Source organism: Bombus pyrosoma, linkage group LG7 (assembly GCF_014825855.1).
Source record: "Bombus pyrosoma isolate SC7728 linkage group LG7, ASM1482585v1, whole genome shotgun sequence".
NCBI classification, from domain to species: domain Eukaryota; kingdom Metazoa; phylum Arthropoda; class Insecta; order Hymenoptera; family Apidae; genus Bombus; species Bombus pyrosoma.
Window position 1 is genome coordinate 9,829,210 of NC_057776.1, and position 26,726 is coordinate 9,855,935.

General features: G+C 42.5%; 1 protein-coding gene across 8 annotated transcripts in view; it reads left to right on the forward strand.

Moving 5' to 3' along the window:
- The window catches only part of LOC122569165 (cytohesin-1), a 58,873-nt gene that overhangs the window by 28,889 nt on the left and 3,258 nt on the right, over positions 1-26,726 (forward strand). For 5 of the 8 annotated variants that reach the window (XM_043729754.1, XM_043729757.1, XM_043729756.1 and 2 more), the window contains 4 exons: positions 20,940-21,545; positions 23,630-23,741; positions 25,413-25,643; positions 26,394-26,463. In XM_043729754.1, coding sequence (XP_043585689.1) covers positions 20,940-21,545; positions 23,630-23,741; positions 25,413-25,643; positions 26,394-26,463 — 1,019 coding nt within the window. Of the gene's footprint in view, positions 1-20,939; positions 21,546-23,629; positions 23,742-25,412; positions 25,644-26,393; positions 26,520-26,726 lie in introns of all 8 variants that reach the window. The other 3 variants (XM_043729755.1, XM_043729753.1, XR_006317352.1) reach the window with 2 other exon arrangements.

Here is a 26,726-nt window from a genome sequence, read left to right on the forward strand (position 1 = left end):
ACTGCGCGCGGCTGCTGACCGAGCGAAAGGGGGAATTCCCTCGTCCTCTCTTCTCTTGTTGCTCGGCCGACGGCCTTGAAAGGTCACTTTACCGGGACCGTTCGCTGAATACCTGGCGAAGAAAGGAACTGGAACGTGGTAGAAGTAACTGGTATTCCGCCAGGGCATGATAATAACGTCTGCGGGTTTCCAACGAGTCGTCGTTTTCTCTCGGCGGAACGCGTATCGTCTCCCTAATTCACGCTCCACCTTGCCTTATCATTCTACGACCATTTATTTTTTATCTTCTCCTTTTCCGCTTCTCTTTCTTTTTTCCATCTTGTCTCTATTTCCTCTCCCCCGCCCCTTTTTCATTTCTGTTATTATACACCGTGGATACTCGCGCGCTAAGAGATTTCTGGCGAGAAAACGCGAAATACCTGTGTCGCGACATAGCCGTACCGATGTTGTGCAAAACTCGTCGGACTACAAGTTTTTCTTCTGATCGTACAAGTATCTACTAACCGCGCGTTAGAGCCGAATGATGTGCTTACTCTCTCGCTTACGGTATAGAGACGCGCTGTTAAGTGACTCGATCGTAATCCTAAGTTTGTTAACCGATGTTCGTTTTGTTGGTTTATTACTCTAAGAAGAATGGAAGATCGTTTCGATCATTGGGTCTCCAAGAGTTGAGCAATAGAAGAAGCGCACCAGGGAATTTAACGCCGAAGGTTTAGCCTGATTTTAGCCGCCATTTCCCAGTATGCATTGGATTGAATAGAAACCGCAGCACATGGTCAACCTCTGGCATCTCTGTTGTGCGGTAAATACCGTTGGTTAGATACAAATCTAGTCTCTGTCCGTTCTTTTTTGTTTCCTCTTCCCTCTGTTACTATATCGAGTATTTAACTTTCAAAGTAGCTCTTGTCTGCAATCTTTTAGAGAATCGTAACAAAAAATCGTCTGTTCGATTCCATCAGAGTTCATTTACTATGTGCGAAACACATAATCCGGATAAACTCTAAAACTTGCGATCGTTACTGGCTTTCATAAAAAAGTATAATTAAACAATTATTCGTTAGCCATCGTAAAAGCTAAGATTAACGCTCGAGGCGATCGCTGAAAAGAACCGAGGTAAAACTTTAGCAGTCAATTTTAAAGGCTGCTTTTTGAAAAAGCGAAAATTGCACAGATGATGATGTCCAACTTAATCAAAGTTCATCGAGACGTACAGTTAGTTACGAAGGTAAAAGGACAATCGGGGAATAAGAAAGAGAGGCAAAGCTGCGCGAACAGTATGGTAGATAAATTGGAAAACTAACCACTCAAGGCCATGTCGAGGGGAGCCAAGAAAGAAAAGAAGCGAAGAGAAGGAGCGAAGAACATTCTAGCAGCACGTGTCTTGCACGGCGCTTCTGATCTTGCGATTACCGTGGTGTCGTTTTTTCGCTTAGCGAACCAACCTTTCAAGGACGCAAAACAAGGCTGTTGGTCGCCAGAAAAAATAGCCGGACCTCCTTTTCCTTTCCATTTCGGAGTCGCAGCGCGTAGAGATGCCCGCTATGTAGGTCGTCAAAAAAATGGAACGAAAGTTGGTGCGGTTGACGTAAATACGCTTCCGGCCAGACAAACAGTTTTGAACCTGTATCTTTTTTATTTTCATTTGTTTTCCTCCTTTTCTTTGAAACGATGAATGGCCATCGTATTGCGTGGGTTATTCTTTACGAAATTTTTATTGGATCGGTTTTTTAAACACGAATCGTTCATTCATGCTAGTCGTGAAATTTTTTCCCTCTCCGTCTTCTGTTAATATTTCACATCGAAAGGACTCGGGTATTAAAATATATGAATATATCTTTTGACGAATGTTGGTCTTAATACGGAGAAAGTGTCGCGAAAGGACGCGATTCGCACCAGGAAATTTCCATCTCTATCGAGTCCTTTGTCGTCGCCCGTTTGCTCCCTGAAGACATAAAAAAGGGAAGACTTATTCCTGTCAGAAGGATACAAAGAGAGACACGACGCTACGTTAGAGCCATCGCACTTGCCAAGGAGAAAAGAAGTAATATTACGTCAAAGGATTCTATTCTTAACGCGTGGGAAGGCGTAGGCACTTCGTCATCAATCGCAGAGGTATATATTACACGGCCGAAGAAAATGAGACAAGGAAGAATAAACGATCCTAAAAATATTGTCAACGAAAACAAATACAATTCATATCGAAGTCGGTATGTACCAAGATCTTGAGACTCGTTGCAGATGAACTTTCAGTCCACTTTTGAGCCGTATAAGCGTGTCACGAACCAGGTAGCCGACTCTCGTGTAACAGAAACGGTGCAGTCTCGTCTCTGGGGGTCTAAAATAAACGTGCACGAGCTATTATTGGATTAAAGCAGGACAGGAAAGGGAAGAAAGCAGAAGGAACGAGCGTCGATTGTACGAGAAGTCACATGTTTTACGAATCGTGACTGGACACGAGCACCGAAGGTGTACAGGAGATATCCCTTCTGAAATGTCGTATAAATATTAATACGAGCTCTTCAGGACCAATACACGTGAACTAACCTAAGAATAGTGTAAATTAGCATAATAATAGCTTCCGTTATTAGCGGTGAACGAATGATAATTCCAAGATAAAGACTCCTTGCTACCAGATATCGTGGTTCTTCTCTTATGATAATAGCCGGGGGGGATGAGGGTACGTCGATGTATTCCGCAATTGAATATTTATTTGTGAAATATCATTAATATCACGATATCCATATAGGCTGAACTGCGCGGAAACTTTTGTTGCAGCTGCAGCGTTAGTTTTCGTTTTGACAGAAGTTTACAGGATATTACGATGAGTTGCGTCCATCATGGCGACTTAACTGGAGAGGAAAGCATAGTTCTCGAAGTCTATCCAATTAGATGCCACGTCCACCTCCGGATGAATATTCAATTTCGTCGGTATAAAATAACACAGTAGTAATTTAAATACACTATACTTTCCAAAGTTTGTCCAATTGGACGCTACGTTGACCCACCATGAATATTCAATGCCACCGCCATAAAACAACAATAACGATTTAAATACACCGAAAATAGAAAGAATAAAGGATCAAGTATGTACTACCTTCACGGTAAATTAATTATATACCCTAATAGGCACACGAATTTCGCATACACAGCTAGAGCTAATGAATATCAATAGAAACGATCTCCATAATCTACTCTCTATTCTATGTGTCTACAAAGAAATTCCCATTGCAGCTTTACGCCCGTGGCAATCGCGAACGTATTTAGTCGTCCGATTTTAATTAATTTCTTCCATTGTCCATTGGGATTTAATTATCCCTCTGCAATAGTGGATACCCGCATTCTCCGGCTTTTATCCACGCGTACGTTGTGTAATCGCGATACATGGAAATTCGACCTTTGCAGTAGGCCATCCTGTAACACGCGTAACAGACACGTTCCGCATTACACGGACCACGGAGCTTAAAAAAAATTATCGAACCAAATTACTCATCCGCGAAATAAAGTTCGTTTATAAAAATTTATAAAATCCTCGTGTATCGTTGCACTTTGAAATTTACCCACCGCGTTACACCAGAGGATGATGATAAAATTTTTCAAATTTCCAAATTTATGAATTTTGCTCGCTGTAAATAATGTCTCGTAAACGGTTAGACAGAGTTACACTCGAGGAGAGCACGGAACGAAGCGAAAGGAGCCAATCTTGAAAGTCACCGATATCCCTTGAAACACTGGAGAACGTTGGCGAATATCCGCGAAAGTCTCTCTCGAGCGTGGAGACGCGGATTTGTACAGAAGCTGGCTGTATTTCGAGCGCGCGAGGATCGCGCCATGCAACGGAGGGGAGCGCAGAAATGTCGAGCCGCCGCATTCCAGCGACTTTTAACGACTGTAACCCTCTTTTCCTCGACGGTCGAGCCGTTAGCCACGCTCGCGGACACCGACTGAGACACTCGGTTGCTTTCCAACCTCTTTGTACCTTACCCTACGATCGTTTTAAATTTCCTTGTAATTGTCGCGATATCCTGTTCCCTTGGTTCAATGCTTGCCGGATGAGAATGGCACACCGTGTATGGATGGGCGGATGAAGCTTGTCGTGGGTGGTTAGACCGATCGATATCGGACAATGAGTCGACTGTTGGTCTGGCTGAGTTATAATTGCGCGAAAGGGGAAAGGAAATCGTGGAAATGTTTCGTGTGCACGTTTTCGCGGCACCTCGAGGGTGCTTGATATCTACCAGGATGGATGTGTTAAGTAAATGTCGGCGGTCAAGCAGGTACATTGTCTGTCCGATGAACGTGATATTCGTTCCTGATATTTCGTATGTCCCAGGGGAATCGTAATATCGAAATTCCCCATTCTCGTCATTTTTCTTTCTGCCATGGATTCTGCGTTTCGAACCTCAGACACGTTAAATCTCGTCTAGCGGTGGCAAACGAGTTTTGCGTAAAGTAACGCGACTAGTGTAATGCTAGAGCGTATCAGAGCAGCGGATATAAGGGAGGGGGGAGTGACTTGGTTCAATAAATCAGTAATCCGGACTTCCCTTGCCAGGGAATCAATGCCTCTATAATCGAAGGCTGGAGCTCTACTGTATTCGTAGTTTGCGGAGTATAACAGAATCTCGTCCGTACGAAGAAAGAAAATCTGATTTGATGAACCGGCAATAATATGAAAATTACTTCCTCCGTTTAATCACAGAATAATACTTGGACAGTTTAGCGGTCGTATCGGTCTGTCAATAAAGTAGAAATTCATTCAGAAACTCCATCGACTAGTTTTCAAGGGACCACTTTAATAAACAATTGCGTCTTTGTCATAATTTCATTCGTTGATTTCGTGGAAATTGAAAAATTACGTTTTAAAGGTAGTTGGCCAACAGGTGGGAAAGATTTGCGCTCGTAGAAATAATAGTTTCTCCAGAGGACAAAAAGGATAAGAATCGAGTTCGTTGATTCGCATAAAAATGGGTTGGTTTGGACGAGATACGGGTTTTAGTCGGTTCTTTGCGAATGATCTACGCTCTCCTTTTCCGGATACTCACAAAAGAAAACACATGTAGGTCAGGTCAGGCCTATTCGAATGCGTGTTACGGGCTTACCAAACGGTTAAGACAGACGTTATTAAAGATTCAGATCTTTGATAGAATCCATCGTGCCACTTTGACTCACGCTATAACTCTACGTTTTTGTCTCATGCATTTCGCATCGTGATCCTTGTACTTTGCTTCCGTGAGTGGCATGATTAGTTTGACACAGCAGAAAATACGGAATTTGTATGTGCACGTAATATAGCCAGCGGAGAAATCTAAATCACGCAATACAATTATTAAAAGAGATGGTTTGCAGGTATTTATAAAAATCTTAAAAAGAACGTCTCCGCTTCCTAACGAAAGGAGTTCTCTTCTTCGCGAAGGAAACGATATACGTAAACGTCAGAATGCACGGAGAATCGTAAAGGTCAGCTTTTTGTTTCTCTCCGCTTGGATTCACAGACTTGGATTCCTTTGCTTTAGGTGCTGTTTCTGACCGTGGCTGGTATCTGTTGCTAGTTTTCGTTCCCCCGAGTGCGTGGCGCGACGATGTATTTCAATTCGATGCGAAAGGAAATCGCCGCGCCGGGTCAAAATACGAGGCGATATCTATGCGATGACTTGGGGCGGAAACCGCGCATTCCATCATCGTGTTTTACGCTCGTTGTCGTCGTGAAAAACGAACACACGGCTATCGATAGCCAGCTGCATTTATCTTCCTTTCCATGCTGTTTGCATCGTAATTCGATAGAGGTAAACTCCGTGGGTTTGAACGCTCGGGAAAAATCAGGGAGAAGGGAACGAATTTTTCACTTTATATTTGGATTGACGAATCGAATAACAAATAAGTAGATATTAGGCATATCTTAGTCGTACAAAAGTTGCTGTTTAAAGGGATGTTAAGCGATCGGAGTTCCAAGAACGCGGAAGCTCGAGGCTTGCGTGTTTCTGACGGATATCTTGCTTTTCATTTTAGACGACTTAACTAGCTCAACAGGCAAGGCGAGCATTGATCTTGATGAACTGGTCGACCTAATCGAGCAGAGATACGTCTTTCGCCGTTTCTAGTAAATTTCGAGGATTATCCACGCACAAACTGGTTGAACATCGAAGCTCCAATGCAAAGATAGCATTTACGTTGCAACAATAAATGGAGAAAGTTTTCAGCAACAAATTTTCACGCTCGACTGTCATCAATTACATTTACAATTATAATTAGTCGTTTACATTTTTCGATAATGAAAATTTGACGAAATAAAATTCAACTTTCACGACCTTAGGATTACGGAAGATAATGTTCGAGCATCGTTTTGTTTCAAGATCATGTTGCGCACCGAGTTTTCGATCGATAGTACATCTAACCTTTACATCGTTACTTCGTAGAAAGTAACGTTTGACTTTTTACGATAGCGTGACAATACGGTGTGCGTTCAAGGACTACAGACTGTAACAAGAGATGCACGAGAAGATACGTTATTTTCATTGTGTTTTCTCTACTGTGTCGGTGCCACGGCCAATCAAACTTCAATTTTCTAAAAGTTTCTCTCCGAGAAGTATGGTATCCATTCTTGTTGAACGCTGGCTCTGAAACTCTTTATATTCATCTTCTAAAATTTCTCCTTCAGCTTCTGTTTTCTGTCAAGCTCACAATCTAACCGCGCATGGGTGTAACCACCCTTGGTAACGCTTACCTCATACACGTACACAGGCACACGTCAAGGCAATTTAGCCATTTCAGCCACTCCGCCGTGGGCACGTTTCAAACGCTTAACGGCAGAAAGACTAACGCTAAATCATTCGTTAGAGAGTTTACGAGTGTACAAACGTTTGCAACCCTCTTCCCTTCCAGAAAGAAGCATACGATCGTAAATGCGTGTCGGAATCGATGGTCGATCGAATGAAAAAATTCCGTGAAGGAGGATCGGTACTCGTCTTCGAGATATAAAATGCATTTACATTACAACGTTAAACGACGTAGTTAATTTAGTCACGAAATCTTGTCGCACGCTTTTCATACGTCGAAACTTTTGGAACTTCCATTTCCTAGTAATGCGGCAATTTAAATACAAGGATTCTCAATTATCCAGAGCAACGTGTATCAACAACGAAATCGAAACCGGTTTATCCACTCGAATCATCTTCGCAGGGACAAGAGGACGAACAAAAATTCGTTCTAGATCTCGCGCGGAGGAGGAACGAAAGATGACACAATACCTGACACGTTCTAGTGAATGAATCGAGTAAATGGAATAGTAAAATGTTCAGAAGGGGTGAGTTTCTTCGTTGAAGGGAAATGTCGTGCCAAACTCGAACGCAACTGCGTTAAATCGCTTCTCGCTTGCACCTGTGCCAATTCGACGGATATTCTAGTAGAATGTCACGAGGTCGTGCAGAGGACAAAATAGTCCGCGAAGATGTTTCGAGAGCAGGCACGGCTGTCGCGTCGTTGTAATTCGCGTCGTTCCTTCGAAATGAATCGTATCGTAACCGTAGAAGTTACGGGTGAATACTTTTGTGGTCATACCGAGTGCTTGATATTTTCTGCCATGTCTCGGCCTTACGAGAAATTTGAAGTTATATGCGAATTATGTAACGCGATTAGAGTCGGTTCGATTCTTACCCAGTCTTTTGTCGACGTTTCCTACGTGAAGTTTGAATACAAAGGGTCTTTCATTTCGTCCTCCAACAACAGAGGTCTCTTTTCTAACAAGAACAATTTCACTCAGTTATTTGTATTTCATTTGCACTCGATGAATAAGAGAGATACTCGCGAGGCTCTTGCGTCTATTTTCTTTTCGATACGTATACTCAAATTATTTCAGACCAATCAACCTTCGTTCGTTATAAAATGGTACACAAATTTCATTTTAATGCGTGTCTAAAGCCCCATCATCACCGTATCTCTGCCTCGTCCTTTATTATTCGTCGAATTCGAGTCCCTTATCGTTCGATCCTCCCCACTCAGTGTCTCTCATTTCTGAAGGAACATCGTTTCTCGTGGTTCACCGATGAATCGATAATTTGCGACTATCTGACTGATTCCTGAAGAAGCTTCCCGTAGGAAGTAGTTCGCGCAAGGAAAACGATTTCGTTGGTTGTCCCCGGTGGAAAATAGCTGGTATTGTTTTCGACATGTCAATGGGAAGATGGGAAAAAGACGTCCTCGATGCAGATTCCCCGAGGCCTTTGGTCACGTATTGTATACGAGAGCCTGGTACTGTTTCCTACGGCAAAAGTATCGAGGAAAATGTGGAAAAGGAACGAGTCAGACTTCCCTTCTGGTTGTCTCACGCGCGCGCGCGCGCATGTGTGTGTGTGTGTGTGCGCGCGGGAATCCGCTTCGACGACGGCCAAGAAACATCTTCCGGCAGACTTTTAACTGGCATGCTTTTTCGCTTTTGCAATAATCCGAACGATGCTCTGGTTTTACCGTGTACGGAACAAGAGGGATGGAAGTAACGAATATTGCGTGGAGGTACGAATTCCTCGAAACATTGCTGCTTTTGTTTGCTGGACCCTTAGTCGTAGGCGGTAGACATTTTCTTGTATCGGACTCGGCAAGTTTGCCGAAACTAAGTTGAAAGCGGTAGCTTCGCGAATGAAAGATTGCCTCGCATTCTTGTTTATCCGATTTCTCTTTTCTCGTCGTTATTTCGGTTTCGGAGTCTTCAAAGGCTTACTTCACGGACAATGTATGTGGGCAGTGTTGTTAGGGAAAGTAAGCTTCGGTAATTCTACGAGCAGAATTTTGTTTTCGTCATCTGGTTGGGCAGGTTCGATCGGCGTGGACACGTTTTCGGGCCTCATCGCAAGCAACAAAAGACGGTCGAGCGAACCTTTCATTTCTGGACGATTAAACGAGGGCTCGTGATTAAAAGCACCGCTCTCATGTGGGTCAAGTGATCGGGTACACAGATCGAATTCGCGTTCGTGGAAAATTCCCAGGTCGCTCGATTGCGCTTTTTTCTTTTTTTTTTTTATTCGTAACGTTACTGCAACAAAATTCGTTTCGTCTAAATTCGTTTCTAACGCTGCAAGATTTTGAAGAGCTCTTTGCAACATCGTTCTAAAAGGAAAAAAAGGAGAAAGGAGATGGGAGAGTATAGAAACTATCTAGGAAAGAGGTGAAATGTAAAACAGCTCGGAAATATTTGTTCTTTCTTTCGTTTTTTTTTTTTTTTCAAGTACAAGTGAAACAGTAGGTAAGAACGCAATTAGTGCAGTGCATTTAACTGTGCAACGAGGTTTTCCTCGGACTCTGCTCGACCGTGTTTCTTTCCCTCGAAAATGAAAGATACGGTCCGCCAAGATGAACTGTAAACACAATAAAGGAGCAAGGGAGAATAACGAGAAAATGTAAATAACGTGGTGAACGATTCGAAGCAGATGCATCCTGAGATGCAACGAAGAAGAGCAATGTGCATCGCTATGAGCACACACAGGATGCGATAAGCTATATACTCTCATTTCCTTTTCGCACAGATTGTGGAACCTCGTTACGTTCCAGGCCTGTTTGCTTCGATAACCGATTGCAGATAATAAATTATACGATTTACTGAAAAACGAAGAAAAAATGTTTTGCTAAAAGTTGAATTGCGGCAACTTCGTTTGATCCATTATTTTAATACTTTCGACACGAAAAATGACTATAAATCATCGATCGACGAGATTGTCGAGTCAGTGAGTCGTCTTTTATTTTATCTGTAAAACAAACGTCATGACTGTATCTTTCTTTTTTTGGCTTATTATTCATTTAGATGTCGTACATCGATTAAGCTCGCATTTAACGTAAACATCGAGATAGAATCCTGAGAATTGTACAGCCAGACAAATTGCGATTAATCTGGCGATCAGTTGCCGCGATTAATCTAACGATCAGCTGCCTCGATTCGCGCGTAGCCGGCGCAACGACGTTACACGTCGTACATATGTATGTATTTCGCTCGATATTATGTAAGTGTTTATCGCGAAAACGACGATAATGCGCGCAGGCCCGCGCGAACATCGACGTTCGCGAATGATTCATCGTTTTGCGATGCTCCTTTATCTGGAAGGGACTTAAAATGCAAATTGCCATCGCATTGAGCGCGCGGTCTCGCATTGTTCGACATGGGAAAGCTGAAAGACATCGGAGTTTAATTTACAATGGTTAAATGTTAAATTCCACGAAATAATAATGGGAAAAAGCAACGGTATTTAGCAGAGCCAACCCTAGGAATTTTTCGGATTACATAAATTACTTTTACAGTTTACGTCATCCTTTTAAAATGGCATTTAACTTATTCATTAACGTCACAGCGAATCGTATTCGTTGTATTTATGTTGGAGAATCCTTTTTATCTTTTTTGAAAATTCTAAATACTCCACTGATACGAGGTAAAAGAAAAATGCTGGATAAGAGAAAGGAAATGCGAGTCGATTGCGAAGCAGGACAGTTCATAGTTCACAGAGATGGCGTCAACAAAGCTTCCTGTGTCACGACGGTAGTTGATTTACCGTGGGACGCATTGTCACGGACTGAATTAATTGACGGGGTCAGGTAAGGACTGCCGTTTGTATTTTCTGTCGATGATGACAAACACGTCTATTAGCAATGCTAACCACCATGCGACACCTTGCACGATCGCATACCTTAGCTGGAGGTTGCTCGAAGCGTTATTTTCGTTGGAACGAGCGCGTTGTATATTTTATCTAACGTTCAACGACGACTCCGTCGATTTAAACGATATTTATTCTTTCGTGCAAGGTGTTTTAATATTTGGAACACTGCGTATTAACTCTATATCGTGTCTGGCAATATTCCCACAGTATCTCGTTTATGATAAAATATAGAGACCAGGAAGGAAGATAAGATTAATTTTATTTAAATTGTCGATTATCATGAATAGATCAATGGAATCGTCCATTTGATTCCAGGAAACAATTAATTTAACGGAGATTAGTGGGAAACTAACTATCTTAGATCGTAAATTCTAAAGAGGTCTAAAGCTTTATGAGTCCATTGATCGTAAAGTTAGAAAGATCCTTGGTTGTTTCGAAGTGAACCTCCTTCGGTTCAGTGGTCTTGAAATCCCGCGGTTAGGATGAAACGGATCTTGGAATTATTCATAATCCTCGAATAAGTTATAAGAGTAACATTAAATATGATGGTATATGATAGTGTACGTTTTTAGATACGCTCTGCTAAAAATATTCATATAGGAACAACGAGGTAAACGTGTTGCTCTCGATTCGCTCGAAGAGAGTAATTCCTTGGGTGAGGAGGAGAGGTCATCGTATGGTTGATTAATAAAAGCTTCTATGGGGTCGATGTGTAAAAATAAAGATCACCCTCGCGAGTCGAGGAATAAATAGCGCATGCATGTCGTTTAGGTGAATCAAATGGAGTATGCTCCGCTGAACGACGACTCTCTCTCTCTCTCTCTCTCTCCTCATTTGCGTCCGATTACTCGCAGTAATTTAACATGTTCGAGCCAAATCGAAAGTCGATATCTCTTCTCGAATGTGAACGTTTTAAACAAGTTGGGAACAGGGAAGGAAAAAAAGAGCGGGATGAAAGATTCGAACAAATCGGTGCGTTTAAAGAACATTGGACTTAAAGAGCCAGTCACCAACTGATCTAATGACAAATATAGTGCGGAGCGGTGTTATTTTAGAAACGGAGAGTCGGCCGTAAAAGTAGCAACGCGCTGCGTAACGGGGTTAACAATTACGTTGTGGCGTCTCGACAAGAAGATTCATTAGAGTTAAGGTTAAGGTTCATTAAACTCGAGCCGCGGCGAAGAAGTCCATGGGGCGACTTTACTACTGGGAGCTCGGCAATTTTTGCGATAGCATCGTTAAACGTTCCCATGTAAATTACAATACGCGATGCGAACCCAGTGGCTGTTATGCGCGATTTCCCGCGCTGTTCTTCTAGCCTAACTGGACGTTTCTTCCCTCGTTTCGTCTAACTGCCTTCTTTTTATCTTAAGACACTCTAGGCAACACCGTCAATTCGTGTGAAAACCGACTTCATTCAACTTGCAAATGTTCACAATTATCGAAGCCTTTCTCAAGACGTATCATTCATATTTCGAACTAGCGATAACTTAGAATACGTATCAGTTGCGAACATGAACCTGAAACGCTCTTTTCAAACACCCCCATCTTCTACTTCGACAAAAATTGAACATAGACGCACAGCCAATTACTTAGATTCCCCGAAACAATTTCTCCATTGAGGAGCGTTCAGCACCGGATGGCGGCGTCGAATCCAGTGGCCGCTTCATTGAGTCGCGCGCGCTTACGCCCTTGAGTCGGTGTTACTCAAGGTCGAATCGGAAGGACGATCGATTTTACCGGCACAGAAGCATCGAAGCTGCAGACGGTTGGCATTTTCGCGTCTGGTCTGCGCTCGGTGTATACAACAGATACCGCGAGAGAGAGAGTCACGCATGTTTTCTCACGCATCGACGAGAAGATGGCGTGGAAGGACGGGGCCGTGTCGTGGCCGGATGCGGAGCCGAGAACGGACAAAAGAAACACGGCTGCATAACAGACAATACCACTCTGTGCCGGCACAGACGACCAACGTTATTGTCCGTGACTCGCGCTATATCGCCGCGACCGCCCGTTAACGAGGTCCATCGAAGACAACGAGAGCCCACTTCCGGTCTCCCTGCCTTTTTTCCTGGCTATACTGCCACGAGCAAAGAGTTCTGCGTCGCTGACGCGAACCAATCTCTTCTTCGTCTCCTTCTTCTTATATTCTTTTTTCTTTCTCGCTCCTAATTTCTTCGTTTTTTTCCCCTCGAACAACCGTTTCACAAGAGGGTCGAAGACGAAGTGGACTGGGTTTCTGAAGGCTTGCGATGTTGTCAAGGAGTAACGCGATCGCCTCTTTAACGCGATGTGTGCCAGAGTACAAACTTGGCAGAAGTTTGCCTGTCTTTCGTTTGTTCAAGTCAAAGGTTTGTCGTACAGGGTGGTTGCTGGTTGTCCTGCATAGTAGGATTTTAGATGCGTGATAGGTCTTGGGGAGGTTTCCGTTTGATATTGAGGATTGGAGGTTGATAGGGTTTCGTTGAACTTCAAACGAACAATCCGATTGCTTGTTTTGCTAACGAAATATTTGTTTTGGAAAACTCCCTTAAACGATCAGTTTACTTGTGGCAAGAAAAAAGTTTCTTTGTAACGGCGTGTCCTTTCTTTTTCTATCGACGATTTGCAGCTCGTCGAATAAATTCTCTGTTAAATTGAAGATCACCCATGATTACTATTGATGTTGCAGAGTAATTAGAAGATTGTGCTTCTGTAATACGAAGCAATTAAAAAAACACTATTTGTGTGAAGTGAAAACGTTAAGCGAGATAGAAATGTTATTGCTACTAATTAACTCAAACATCGCGATTCTTATTCTCGAGGAAAAGGAAAAGTAAACTTAATTCGTCTAAATCTAGAACGGTGAACTGGGGGAAAAAAGAGCTGGCGTTAAGAACGAGCACGAAGACAGTTGGAAATACGATTAGTTTGGTGTGGCGTTGCAGAAATTTCAGACCAAGTCAAAAGGGCTGGTCTCTGTATACGGAGGGTGAAGTTCTTCTACCTTCCCTCTGGGACATTATCGCCCCACCGATCAGCCTATCTATAGGAAAAGGGCCACACCTTCCGCAGACGTAGCAATGGCTTAACGACCGAGGCAGTCGGTCGCGTTTCTACGTCAATGTTTTTGCGCTTTAAGTCCCTGATACACCTAGATATTCATCGTTACTTTACTCATTTCACCCTTCACCAATAGTAGTTACGGCAGTCATTTTTGGAACTATCGTGAACTATGGTGGTTGTAAGTAACAGCAGGGAATTTAATGAAAGAATTATTCGCAAACAATTTTTTAAATAGAAACTTACCATTACGCGATGCATACTTTTTACGCTACAGATATTTTCTAGTCAAAAATTTAAGATCCGAAATACTTGTTTTTCTGTCTGTAATCCTTACGTACCTTTATTAAACCTTTCGGTATAGTTAAAGCCTACCATGAAGATAGGTCAGCTTGAGGGTTTCTTTTCCGCCAGTAAACATCATAAGGGTGGCTTAGCTGTACAACGCCCTCCGGGTAGACGTAGATGATATATCCTTTATTTAGAATCATAACATTCTTTTTAGATAATCAAATCTATCTAGAACGATCTAACATCTACAAAATTTTAAACTTTCCTTCTTCTTTTTTTATTTTTTTCTTCTTTTTTTTTTGTTTAAATGTTTTTAAACTTGACTCGAGTTAACCAATAACTTCCAAAAAAAGGGTCAATTTACCGGATGGTTTCAGTGATATTCGTATTTTTAGTTTCTTCAAAGTGGTCGTAGTAAAAATAAAAGACATGCCTCGGAGCGAGGCGGTGAAATTTCTTTTTCCCCGCGAACGAACTGCCGATCGTGGAACCTGAATAACAAGTAGAGCGGCGTAAAACGCGCTTAATACGGTCGGTGTACTCAGGACAACGTCTCCGACCTCTTCCCACCTCTTTTCGATATTACCGAGGGCTGCCTCCAGGAGGGTGTATCGTGTACACAACTCCTGCTGTTCACCTTTGCACAGTTACCTTTCGCGTTCAAACAATATTTCTTCCTAGGTTTTCTCTCTCTCATTAAATTTGTCTAATGTCTAACGCTTCGAATGACGGGATCGACACAAAATAACATCGCGCTTTTTATCTTCCTGCTCGATATAATTAGCGATGGTGTTAATGCAATAAATTTGCGAGCTATGCGGCTATAATTACGTTAACGCTTTGGATTATGTTTGTTGTGAAATTGTAAGTTGCACATAGCCATCGTGGACATTAACAAATAACGAACATAGGATGTTATAGTTTACGAGATGCGACGTTTCAAGGAATAATTGATGTCGAGCTCGTTCTATCCGCTAAATATTAAAACGATGAACTAGTACATGTCAATCCTTGACATCGTGGAACGTGTAAATGTCGTTTCCGATTGATCGATTCGAAATTTTGAATATAATAATATATGAAATCACGGCGGTGATAAAAAGTTGAAAACATTCGTGAGATATGTATTACGATCAAACGCGAATGAACGGATAAAAACAGGCTAAAAAACGGATTACCTAAATTACTCTAAACTTTTTACCAAAAAGAAAAATGAATAAATACTTGCTACAAAAAATTGATGACTTGTTTTCGTGTTGGAAATCAATGAAAAAAAAAGAACAAAATAAAGTAAAATAAGATAGCAGTTGAACAAACGATGTAACTACTCGGAATATTCGAACGTGAAACGCATTACACCGGTTTGCATCGTTTTCCTCGACGGGCAGAATAAATATTTTACGATCGCGTGTTCGCGTCGTTTTCCAGGGCGACACTGGCGAAGATCGCCAGGATATCGCGCGAACCACCGCGTCGTTTGCACGTATCCATCGATTTTTTCTTCCATCCTTCCATTCCCAACAAAGCCTTCGATACTCTTCACTCGTCATTTCGCGACCAAACCGACCAAGGTTTAATCTTCGTCGAGACAGAGAGGATGGATATCGAACGCTCTACAGTCTACCGGAAAGCGACCGATTGTCCCTCGCTCTTTTCCTTCTCCTTTCATACGATTCTCTGCTTTCTTTGATCGAGCTTCCACGCCTACACGATGAACAACTCTGTGAAAAATATTGGAATCATTGTTTCGATGCAGGATTATATTGCGGGAGAATTGTGTGAATTGACCGATTGTAATTGATAAGGGCGAATGTAGACGTGATTAAAGTAGTATAATATCATTTAGGTCGTCGTAATACGCGACACGTATATGAGACTTTTGTACAGAATTAATAGAGACTGCTTATGGTAAATGAGAGTTTATCTATTTAGACGAGGCAATTGTATGTTTCTTTAGTTAATTTTCGTACAGTTAGCTGGTTATTTAAAAGTCTAACTATTATGATTCCTCCGGAAGAAAGATTAAATAGCTCGAGCTTAGACCAGACTGTTTTGTTTCGACGTTTAATAACGCGTTCAGTTAAACCTTCGCGACGAAATTGCACTGTTTTGCTCTCTTCTAAACGTAGGTATCGAGTCTGACCCGATTGCATCGCGACAGAGGTCGAAGATCTCTAAGGATATCAGGTAAATAATTATACCTATCCGAAGCCGTTTGCTCTTCAGGGTCTTCCGTTAACTCCATCGCATTCGACATTCGTCGCGTAACGTCGTCTCTTCTTCATTTTTCTCAACATTAGTAGCTTTTCTCAGCAATTCATATTATCCATTGTTTTACATTCGACTTACGTAAGCCTCAACGGTGCACGAGTAACGTTTCACCGAACAAATCCAAAAAAACTTTCAAGAATATTTTTCTTCTCTAATTCGATCGTAATATTTCTTCTTTTCGTTTCACTCTCGATATTTGTCTAGAGACGTGTCCATTGAATTATTCGAAGCGTCTGCTTCATATTTTATAAGCACAAACAAGCTTCCGTTGTATCATTTCTCTGCTAACGAAATTTCGATGTCAGGCTTTCATTGACAAGTGTCCCGCGACAAAACGGACGTTGACGCGCTCGTAAACGCGTGGAACGCGTCGTGAATGTATCCGGTTAAAAATAAACTGTACTTCCTTGGGCGTAGGGCCTCGATAAACAGCTTTTGGACGAGCTGGCTGAAAGGAAGTGGAAAATTTACTCCGGCCCCGGGTTCTGATCCCCGACGAATTCTCTTCCCCCCGTTTCTATTATTCCGTGCAAACAGCGCGCCCGTTGTTTTCCTCCGTTATTACTCAATTTATTGTTTCATATTTCAGATTTATCATATTTGCGACTAATATTTGATATTAAAATGGATGCGTCTATGTACAGCATACTTAGGTCGAAATGATTTCAGTAAGCAGAAATCGATACGCTTGTATAAGCAACTACACTATTTTTGTATTATTTAATAGTCTGTTGATATTCGCATGAAATCGTAGTTTTATAAACACAACTGAAGAAATAGAGTCTGAACAGACGTCTGTTCAACAGGCATATTTTGCGTATTATGTGCGTATAGTCTTTGCGATAGACAGTCATGAAATATCGTAGGTTATTTTCGAGCGAAGAATTCTTTCTTAGTCATCAAGTTTAGTAACGTTTTCTAAACCTTTATTCGTGTTTTCGACTTGAGTCATCGTGTCTTTCGTTCAATCGTCTGCTTTGAAACCTTTTTTACTATATCAGGAGCGACGATCGTATCACTTTGGAAAATTCCTTACAATGTGGTCGAAAGTATTGAGATAAAATCTTTCGAAGCATTCAAAAATCCGATTAGCATTTGTAAAACAGCAATCCTCGTTTCCTCTTCTGTGCACATGTCAGAACAAATAACTTGCTCAACGAGTTACTTTCTCTTAGCAAAATTACACAGCGATAACCAGACGTTTCAAGCGCCGGCTAACGGAAAAAGTTAATTCCCCAGTTGGATGCACCCACCTTATTAAGTAATACATTATATTATAAACACGCACAATTAAAGCCGACAGACGGCTTGTTATACCTTAGCTCGCAATTACCAGCAGAACGGAAGACAATATCGCAGAATTCCTTTCGGTTGATCGTTTCACGATCGTGAATCGAAAGTTATCGCGGAAAAAAAGAAGAAGAAAGAGGAATTTTCATGGTTCCGCGAATAAAGATTCGCGCTCAATTAGTTTGACAATTTCTGGAAATCGGGTTAACAATTCAATGGAGGAGGGCAGAGAGCGAGATCGTTGAATAATTTCCTCGCTTAAGCATTCGAGAAATATCGCGCGGTTCTCGCGAGAAAGAAAGCCGACCCCGAACATTAATTAGGCCGGATATCCTTTTGTCGGTAATTAAGCAGAATTTATCTTTCTGCCGTACGAAAGGGCAACTTTTTCTTCCCCTTTATTTCTCCGCCTTCTTTTTTTATAACAAAAAATCATGCTTTTTCGAAAAGTTTCACGGTTCTTTCAAAACGGAAAAACCGGAAGATTCGTTCTCGATGGCTGTCAGAGATGCTCATTGTTTGAGCGGAATGAATCCGCGGACGCGAGAGCAAAAGGAGAATCGCTTGTTTAATAAAATCCCCGGGATTGTTACTCGTTCGAGTCTGTTGTTAATTAAAAACTTACAAGGGGTGAACGTACCGCGAGCAAGAATTCAATGAATAGAATATTTCGCGGGAAAATTGCATTCAGGATTTTATATTAATATTTTCTACGCGCGATCTTCTCAGATAAAATTTCTATACCGCGCTGATCAGTTGCACGAGCAATTAAGAGTAATTTGAAACTTCAAACTAAACATTTATACGTGAACTTTGGTCGTCGTAAAAATTTCGTTTTTCAAACGTATTCATAATTGGTCGGCATTCGTGACTCACCCTATTACGATGATATTAAATTTTGATGCAGTTGAGAAGATACTTGGCAAGATCGTGACGCCTCAAGCCATTTTCCAAGACGCGCTCGCTCAATCACGCTAATGCCTTCATTTAAAACCTATTTTGATCTACAAAGAACTCATTTATTTCACTTCTCCTAACGAATCTCGCATGGAAATTGCCATGAGATTGTAAGATTTCGTGTCCGCTTGTACTTATCGAAATACGAATATTCAGCTTGAAAATATCCCCAACTCTGATTAATTATTTACATAAGTATTGTCTCATCTTTATCTTTATCGAGAAACTTGTCAGATTCACGGATACAAGATACACCGGGCAAAGATGATCATCCTAACAAAACAGGCATTGGATGTACAGGCAAAATTCGCAAAGATAAAAAGTTTCTGGGTGGATAAATGAAACCGAACCGACAGATTTCGAAGTTTGCTCGACACGATATCGTAATTAAGAGACGTGGCTGCGTTTTTCCGGAAGTGTCTGATCCCGGATTAAGGTCGGAGGTGGTGCATTCTGAGAGGCGGCCGGGTCAAAACATAGCCATGAGACACGCGTTCGCGTACGACACCGTGGAAATATTATTCCAACGTTTCTCGTTTCAATTTTTTCTCTTGTTCACCTCGACGAATGAAAATGTACGCTCGTTCCATTGTCATACTACGTACACACATCGCGGCTTCTTCTCTTTTTCCTCCTTTTTGTTCAACGTTACAAGAGATTGTGTTTCGCCTTGATTTTTGTAATTGTGATTTTCCGGCAGCGCTGGAGCTTCGGCGTGGAATTATTTTCTGCCACGAAAGGTCGTTGCATCGTGTTCGACGAGTAATTAAGTAGGAAAAGTTAACACGTATCCAATTCAAATGTCGGTCGGGAAAGAAAATGGGAAAGGGGAGCAAGTTCTCGTAACACATTCGATCGATCTTGTATTCTTTTGAAAGTTAAGTTGTTTTGCAACGTATTCGTCGATAAAAGTCGATAAAGTCGAGCCAATTACGGTGCAACGGTCGAACGATTTTTCGCTTCTTTCGCAACGATACGGACGTATCTAACTAACAATAAGCAAGACTACTACTTGATCGGTCGAGCACTTTCGATGATTGCGACGTAGTTTAGCAGCTCGAAGAAGGAAACAAAAAAGGACACCGGAATCCGCGGCATGCCCTCCAAATCCGGCGCGTACAGCGGGAAATACCGCAGAAGGAAATTGCAAACGACTGGTAGAGTCAGACACTCGGCAGGAAGTCCGCGTACTGGTACTTGCGATCGCTGTTGAACTGCTTCGCGTTTACAAACCTCGAAAAAGAACGTTGCACGATTGTTTCGCGCGACATCTGAAAGCAGAAAATCAACAAAAATGTACTTGTCATGTTTCTTTCCTGCGATATTCGTATCCTCTCCTTCTTCGAAATTGTACAGAAGGTAGCGAAACGATAGTAAATCCTACATAACGAGATCAGGAAAACTGATATTTCCTGAAATTTCAATCCTAAATCTTGAAACGCGAAACTCAACGTCTTATTCGTGATTAATTCCGTAATGATAAAACCGTAGACGGTAGCTCGAACGCTACGTGGGAGAGACAGACACCGGTGCGACACTCGTGACGCTTCCCTCCCGGTATTCACCCTAGGAAAGTTCTTTGCTTATCTAAATCGGAAAGACGAGAACACGTCGGATGAAGGACTTCCTTTAAACATGGGGTGCGTCCGTAGCGATGATTTTTATAAAGGGACGAAAGTGAAGGAGGAGGATGGAAGTAGTAAGGAAGGAGCAAAAAATCGAAGGAGCATCAGGCAAGAACGAACTTAGAACCGTAGAAACTTGGTCGATTCTACGAAATCCTTCGGTGTTTCTCGCATCGAATCTTAACGCGATATTACTATTTGCTGCAATGCGGTTAAACGGCCGATCGTTTGAAAGAGCTTCGAGTAATGGTGGAACAAATCGTCGTTGAAATTTGACGTTAAAAGTATCGCTATAAGTAAAGATACACGAAGAAAGCAACTGTAACTGCAAGTCGCAATTGCGTAAGTACAGAAACGTTCGATTCTATCGGATTTCTTGACCTCCTTTGCAACTTTCCTACACGATGTACATATGTACCAGATTCTTCGGGATCTTTCGTTTCCGGGCAATCTGTCCCAGCAGATTGAGTTACTTCCAAACTTCATTCATCCCTATATCCTCGACATCCACAGGAAAAGCTTCACCGAGCAAATGTTTCGCTCGTCGTGTCGACTAATTCACGCGATACTCGATCTACCTGGCATTACACGCAACATTAATCAAATGAAAGCGGAGACAGGTTAAACCTTCGATCGGCGAAGCAACCTTAGAACCTCGAAACAGCACGTTCGATTCGAACCTTCCCCCTGGCAAATCGCGTTACACCGATCGTTCGATTCGGGACGAAGAAAACGATTCAAGGGTAGATGGAAGCGTGAGTGGAGATTCGCTCGCGAGAACGAGGAAGCCGTTGTCGTGCACGTTTCGCTGACCCGTCCGTTTCTGTTGCAGCAACTGAAAGATGAGCTGGGCGAAGTGGTGGCCGAGATGGAAGCGATGGAGGGCGGCGGTCTCGCGGCCGACGAGACCAAGCCGTCGAACAAGGCGAAACAGACGTCGATCGGCCGTAAGAAGTTCAACATGGACCCTAAGAAGGGAATCGAGTACCTGATCGAGCACAATCTGCTGGCTCCGACGCCCGAGGACGTCGCCCAGTTCCTCTACAAGGGCGAGGGCCTGAACAAAACCGCGATCGGCGACTACCTCGGCGAACGACACGACTTCAACGAGAGGGTGTTGCGAGCGTTCGTCGAACTGCACGATTTCACAGACCTGATCCTGGTACAAGCTCTTCGACAGTTCCTCTGGTCGTTCAGATTACCCGGTGAGGCGCAGAAGATCGACCGGATGATGGAGTGTTTCGCGCAAAGGTACTGCCAGCTGAACCCGAACATATTCACGAACACGGACACCTGTTACGTGCTCAGCTTCGCCATCATTATGTTGAACACGTCGCTGCACAATCCGAGCGTCAAGGATAAGCCCAGCGTGGAACAGTTCATTTCCATGAACCGTGGCATCAACAATGGCGGCGACCTACCTCGCGAACTCCTTGTGGTGAGTGCAAAAGCTCGCTCTCGCTTTATCTGCGCTTCCTGTGTCATTTGTCTCTCTATGGGAACCGTTCCTCGAATCGTGTATAGCTAGCCTAGAACGTCGGATTGCAGCCAGATCTTTTTACTCGTACGACGATAAATAAAGTCATACGATCTATGTTTAACGATAATTTACGGACTATCGACGGGACATTTTTGGACATTTTCTAGGAAGCTCCATTATTTCTCTTCGTTGTTCGTTACAGCGTAATTGTACGAACCTCGAGCGACGATGAAAATGTGGAAGTCCCGAAGGTTAATTCGATCTTGGTTCGCTTTACTTTTCGCGTATGTACTTTTCGAGATTTAATCTCGTTCCCACCTGGTCTCGCAGTTTCACGTTTCGCGTTACAATTTTCGCCTGATATTCGTGTTTTGCGAAAAATGCAAATTCTCCTTATTCCGTAGGCCGTGCCGCGAAAACATACACGAAAGATTTCCTGCAATTAGGGCAGCGCTGTTGGTGCAACGATTTTATGACGTGTGGGCAACCGTAATGATTAGGTGGAGCTCTATCACCGGAAATAGATAGAGGCGATACACACGTCGAAATTAGATCGCTGTACTAAATCATCGATAATAATCGGCGCACGTTCGACGTAATTCAAAGATAGGGCGCTATGAAATTCCAATTTGTCGTTTTTCTAAAATCGAACCGTACCGATTGCTGCACGTGCCATTAGAATATCGCTCGGAATATCGAGTTGGATCGTGTTTCCAGATGAGGCTTGTATATTGGTTCGGCTGACTTTAATTCGTTCTATCGATGAGGAAGCAATCTTTACGATATTGTTTGCGGTTTAACCGAGTTATTGAAACATTCTGCGTCTATTCCCGTTCCCGTTTCCGATGACGTAAAGCGTATTAATCAGAAATTTCTGGTAAATTCCTGGCAAACGTTCGCGTCACGCGTAGATTCTCGCTTGACCGATCGATTCGGTCGTCCGTTCGGAATATCTACACGCGTTCGATAATCCGAATTCCATACGACTAGGATTTAATCGACTTATATTCCAATGAATATCGGACGTTTGACACTAAATGTTAAACGAACTGGTGCAAAAATTCCAAATTGGATAAACGAGCCGAGGGTCGGTGGAGAAGGAGGCAAGTGGGTCTTAACAAACACGATAAATAACGCAATAGCGTGTGCAACAAAGGACGTACGTCATTCGCGTGCAGTGGCCGACCTTTCGTTCGCGTTATATCGTGATGCACGCGTGTTTCCATCCGCGTGATCCATGGCCAGGATATAAAGCAATTGGCGCGCTTTACAAGTCGCCTCACAACCGGTGGATCGCAGTTATTAGAATGAACCTACTGGCTAACGGGGAAGTCCGTTGCGGTGATTTCTTAATGGTAGATTTATGCAAAGTGGCGCGCTGCGTTTCACCTCGTCTCACCTCGTCTAATCGACGCGTTGCCGGATCGAAAACGATCCTAGACTGGCGATCATACGCAGCTGCTCTTATGTAAGCATAGATGTACCAGTTGCAGGATATCATCGATTTTATGTATCGTCTTCGACGAGCAGAATGGAATGCCGATACTGCCCCTGTCGAGTACATCGTTGATTTTCTTTCGTGCCATATAAACGGAGAATAAACGTTATAGCTCTCATTTATGCTTTGGCGATAATGGTTAAAGTTTTGTAAAAAATGAAACCACTAGCTTCCTTTTCTCTTCTCAGCGAGATAGTCTCTTTTGGCATTTGCATCGTCTGGAGTAAATCGATTTGTATTTACAATATTATAAGGTCGAATCCTTTTTGTATAATGTTTGCAGTAAGTGTTTTCTTACGGTTGCGAGAGATGTAGGAAAACTGGAATTTCCACTGACGACACGTTTGGCTCGCAAAAACTCGATTTCCCACTAGTATCTTCCTCGTTGCGTACCGTCGAGACAAGCGATTCCATCGTACCAAATTATCCGAGTTTCGAAACAGCAATGAGAGATACAAAATCGTATCTCTTGATTTTGGACAACCCAATGATTTACTCGCAAAGATCGTATAGGTATTTTAAAAGCAATACGTTACTTTTGCAGAGCTTATACGAAAGTATAAAGACGGAACCGTTCAAGATACCGGAAGACGACGGGAACGATCTGATGCACACGTTCTTCAACCCTGACAAGGAAGGCTGGCTCTGGAAGCAAGGTAATTCTTTCGTAGACTGTGTAACGTGCAATTCGACTTTTGACCCTTCTGACGTTTCCCTTCTCCTCTTGACCCGGATGAATTGAAACGAGAAAACGTCTTTTGCGTGGCTGAGAGAAGGACGAAGAAAGAATGCTGCTCGAGCCATTGTTGATCGAATAATGTTGCGAATGTATCCCGGCTTGCATGCGATCCCCTTTCTTCCGGGGAATGTTACGAGTGCATGAGGATGTTAACCCTTTACAGCGGCGGATTTTTCTTTTAACAAATTTCCCATCGATCTTTCTTTGCAACGGGGAGAAAGCTTTTTCTCCGGTATACAAGTAGAGAAGAGTAATGGAGAGAAGATTGCGTAAATAGTAAAATAGTAATTTTCGCCTAAAACGGAAAGTGATCCTGAAAATCGAGGAATGTTAAAAGAGGCTGCGTATAGTGGAAGTAACTTGTTCCTTTTCTTTAGGTAACCCTCTGCAGGTAAATTGGATTAGCGATCCGCAAAGTTTCGTACATTTGGCTTAGCGTACGATATTCCATAGATAGATAAACATAGACCGAAGTTGTTTCTTAGATTTTCTTAAAGCCTCGACCAGTTTGCTTACGAGGTATACAAAATACGTTTACCTACGGAGGGTTAAGTAGACTTGTCTGCTTCTTTGTTCACGTAGAGCTTGTAGCTTTCGACACAGTAAAGTAAAGTAAATACAAGTAAAGTAATGATCCGTACTGATTGATGTCGTAAAAGATACGTTTCTTGTTGCAAAGTAATCATAGGTGCAGGACTTAACGAACTTCTGACCCACTGAGAATACTTTTTACATTTCACATTGTACGTAACTTTCTGGTCTTAAAAATTTTCGTTATTATTTTATATTAATCTATATGGTAAATATTTTATATCAATCTAGACCGTCGAACCCTCTAAATTCCCGAGATCGTTGTCCCAGCTAACGCGTTCTCTATTGCCAACGTAGTTCCGCAAGTACACGCCACCCATGGCGCGTAAAGCGATCCGGATGGTTTCCACGATGTATGCGGGTATTCAAAGGCCTACGGGACGGATAAAAATACTCGTTCGATGCATCCGTACAAGGAATCGATCGTTAATAACCAGCCATAATCAAACGATCGATTCGCGATCGAGAACAGCCCACTCTCCGTATACAATCGAAACCAGATGAGACGATAACGTTGTCGCTGCAAAGGGTTACAGGGACGAGTGAGAACATCCTGGAACAGCGTTTCCCAAACTGTCCGGCCACAGAGGTCGAAAGCCTCGGTCGGGCGACTCGAATATTTTCACCATTATGCCCAAGCATTCCAAAGATACTGGCGGTGATTCGAGATGCGACGCGTGACTGCTGGCATTCTATGTTCAGTCGCGCTGAAACGCAAAAATAGAACTTACAAATTGACGGACGTTCCCTGCCTCGTAATTACGCGTATTACGTTCATGCAAGATTTGAGGAAGAACAAGAAATGGGAAATACGTTTGGGAATCGTTGGTCCGGAAGCATTCCCCGACGACAACGAGACGAAAAACCCGTCAAAGTGTCTGTACTTTTCTTATATCGTATCGCTTTGTCCCTCTGCTGCCCTGACGGAGACAGCAGGTAAATAACGCAATTATAGTTGTGCATCGATCGTTAGCTTTTAAATCGCTGGTGGTTGTTTCAGGCGGACGCTACAAGAGCTGGAAGAGACGATGGTTCATATTAAACGACAACTGTCTGTATTACTTCGAGTACACGACCGACAAGGAGCCACGAGGCATCATTCCGCTGGAAAACATTCAGGTCAGAGAGGTGCAGGATCGGCACAAGCCGCATTGCTTCGAGCTATACGCCGCCGGCTCCGAGTTCATCAAAGCGTGCAAGACGGACAGCGAGGGAAAAGTTGTCGAAGGTACTAACCGGGGATCCTAGATGAAAGCCTTAATTGATCGGTGCCGTGACCTACCACCCAATCCACTCGATTACGGCTACCAGCACGTTTAATTACTCGAGCCTGCGCTATACTTGGACACTTTTAACAATCGTAGATTGTTGAAACTTCGATCGGCTTGGTCAACTTACCTGAATTTAAGCAATTTCGCTTATCTGAACGGGAGTTAATCTGTCGAGGTAGGAGAGGTGAAATAACGCGTGAAAGTGGCAAGTTGTAAACGCAGTATTACGGTACGCATTATGACTTCGATATAATCAATTGATCAAGAATATAATTATAAATGAAACGTCGCGTTCATGTGACTTTGGTTCTTATAGTGAGTTAATGATTATCCTACGCGTGGGAACCATTAAGAGAATCAGCTTAGCGAATGCACATTGTTCTTTTTAAATTACGTATCAAAAGCATTACGCTGCCTTTTCTCATGCGTAATTTCAACGTAGGAACAAAATGATAACTTGGAGAAAAAATGCAATTTTAAACGCACGTTGGCTTCTCTAAACGAAAACCTGGAGGAGCAGGGAATTAATAGAGCACGAAGGATAAAGAATTCAAGTACCGGTCGGGCAAAGCGTCTTTCTCGTGTGAAACGATCGAATTCTATGCGTGTTGCGTTGCTATTTAACGCAGCCCTTTTTTTTCATAGCACGTCGTCGTGCTCGCAGTAATTACACCGGAATTGTAACTGTTGTTCTTTGCTCTTTACAGGCAAACACACCGTGTACAGAATGTCTGCGGCCACGGACGAAGAGAAAGAAGAATGGATCAAATGCGTGCGGTAAGTTGTTATTCATTCTGTGAATAATTCAAAGAAGACTTCCATTTCTGACCGAGGTTAGTGCTGCTTATTTAACGCTTCCGTGAATCTTTTACTGAAAATTGTGGACGGTTTGAGCTTATATAATTTACGCTTTTAATGGTCGAGGGTTTGTAACACGATTCTTTTTCTTTTTTGTTATTTAAAAACTTTTAAGCACAAACATCTCTTTTAGACAAATATCGCAATTAATTTTATCAGCGATTTAATAAATTCAAATATTT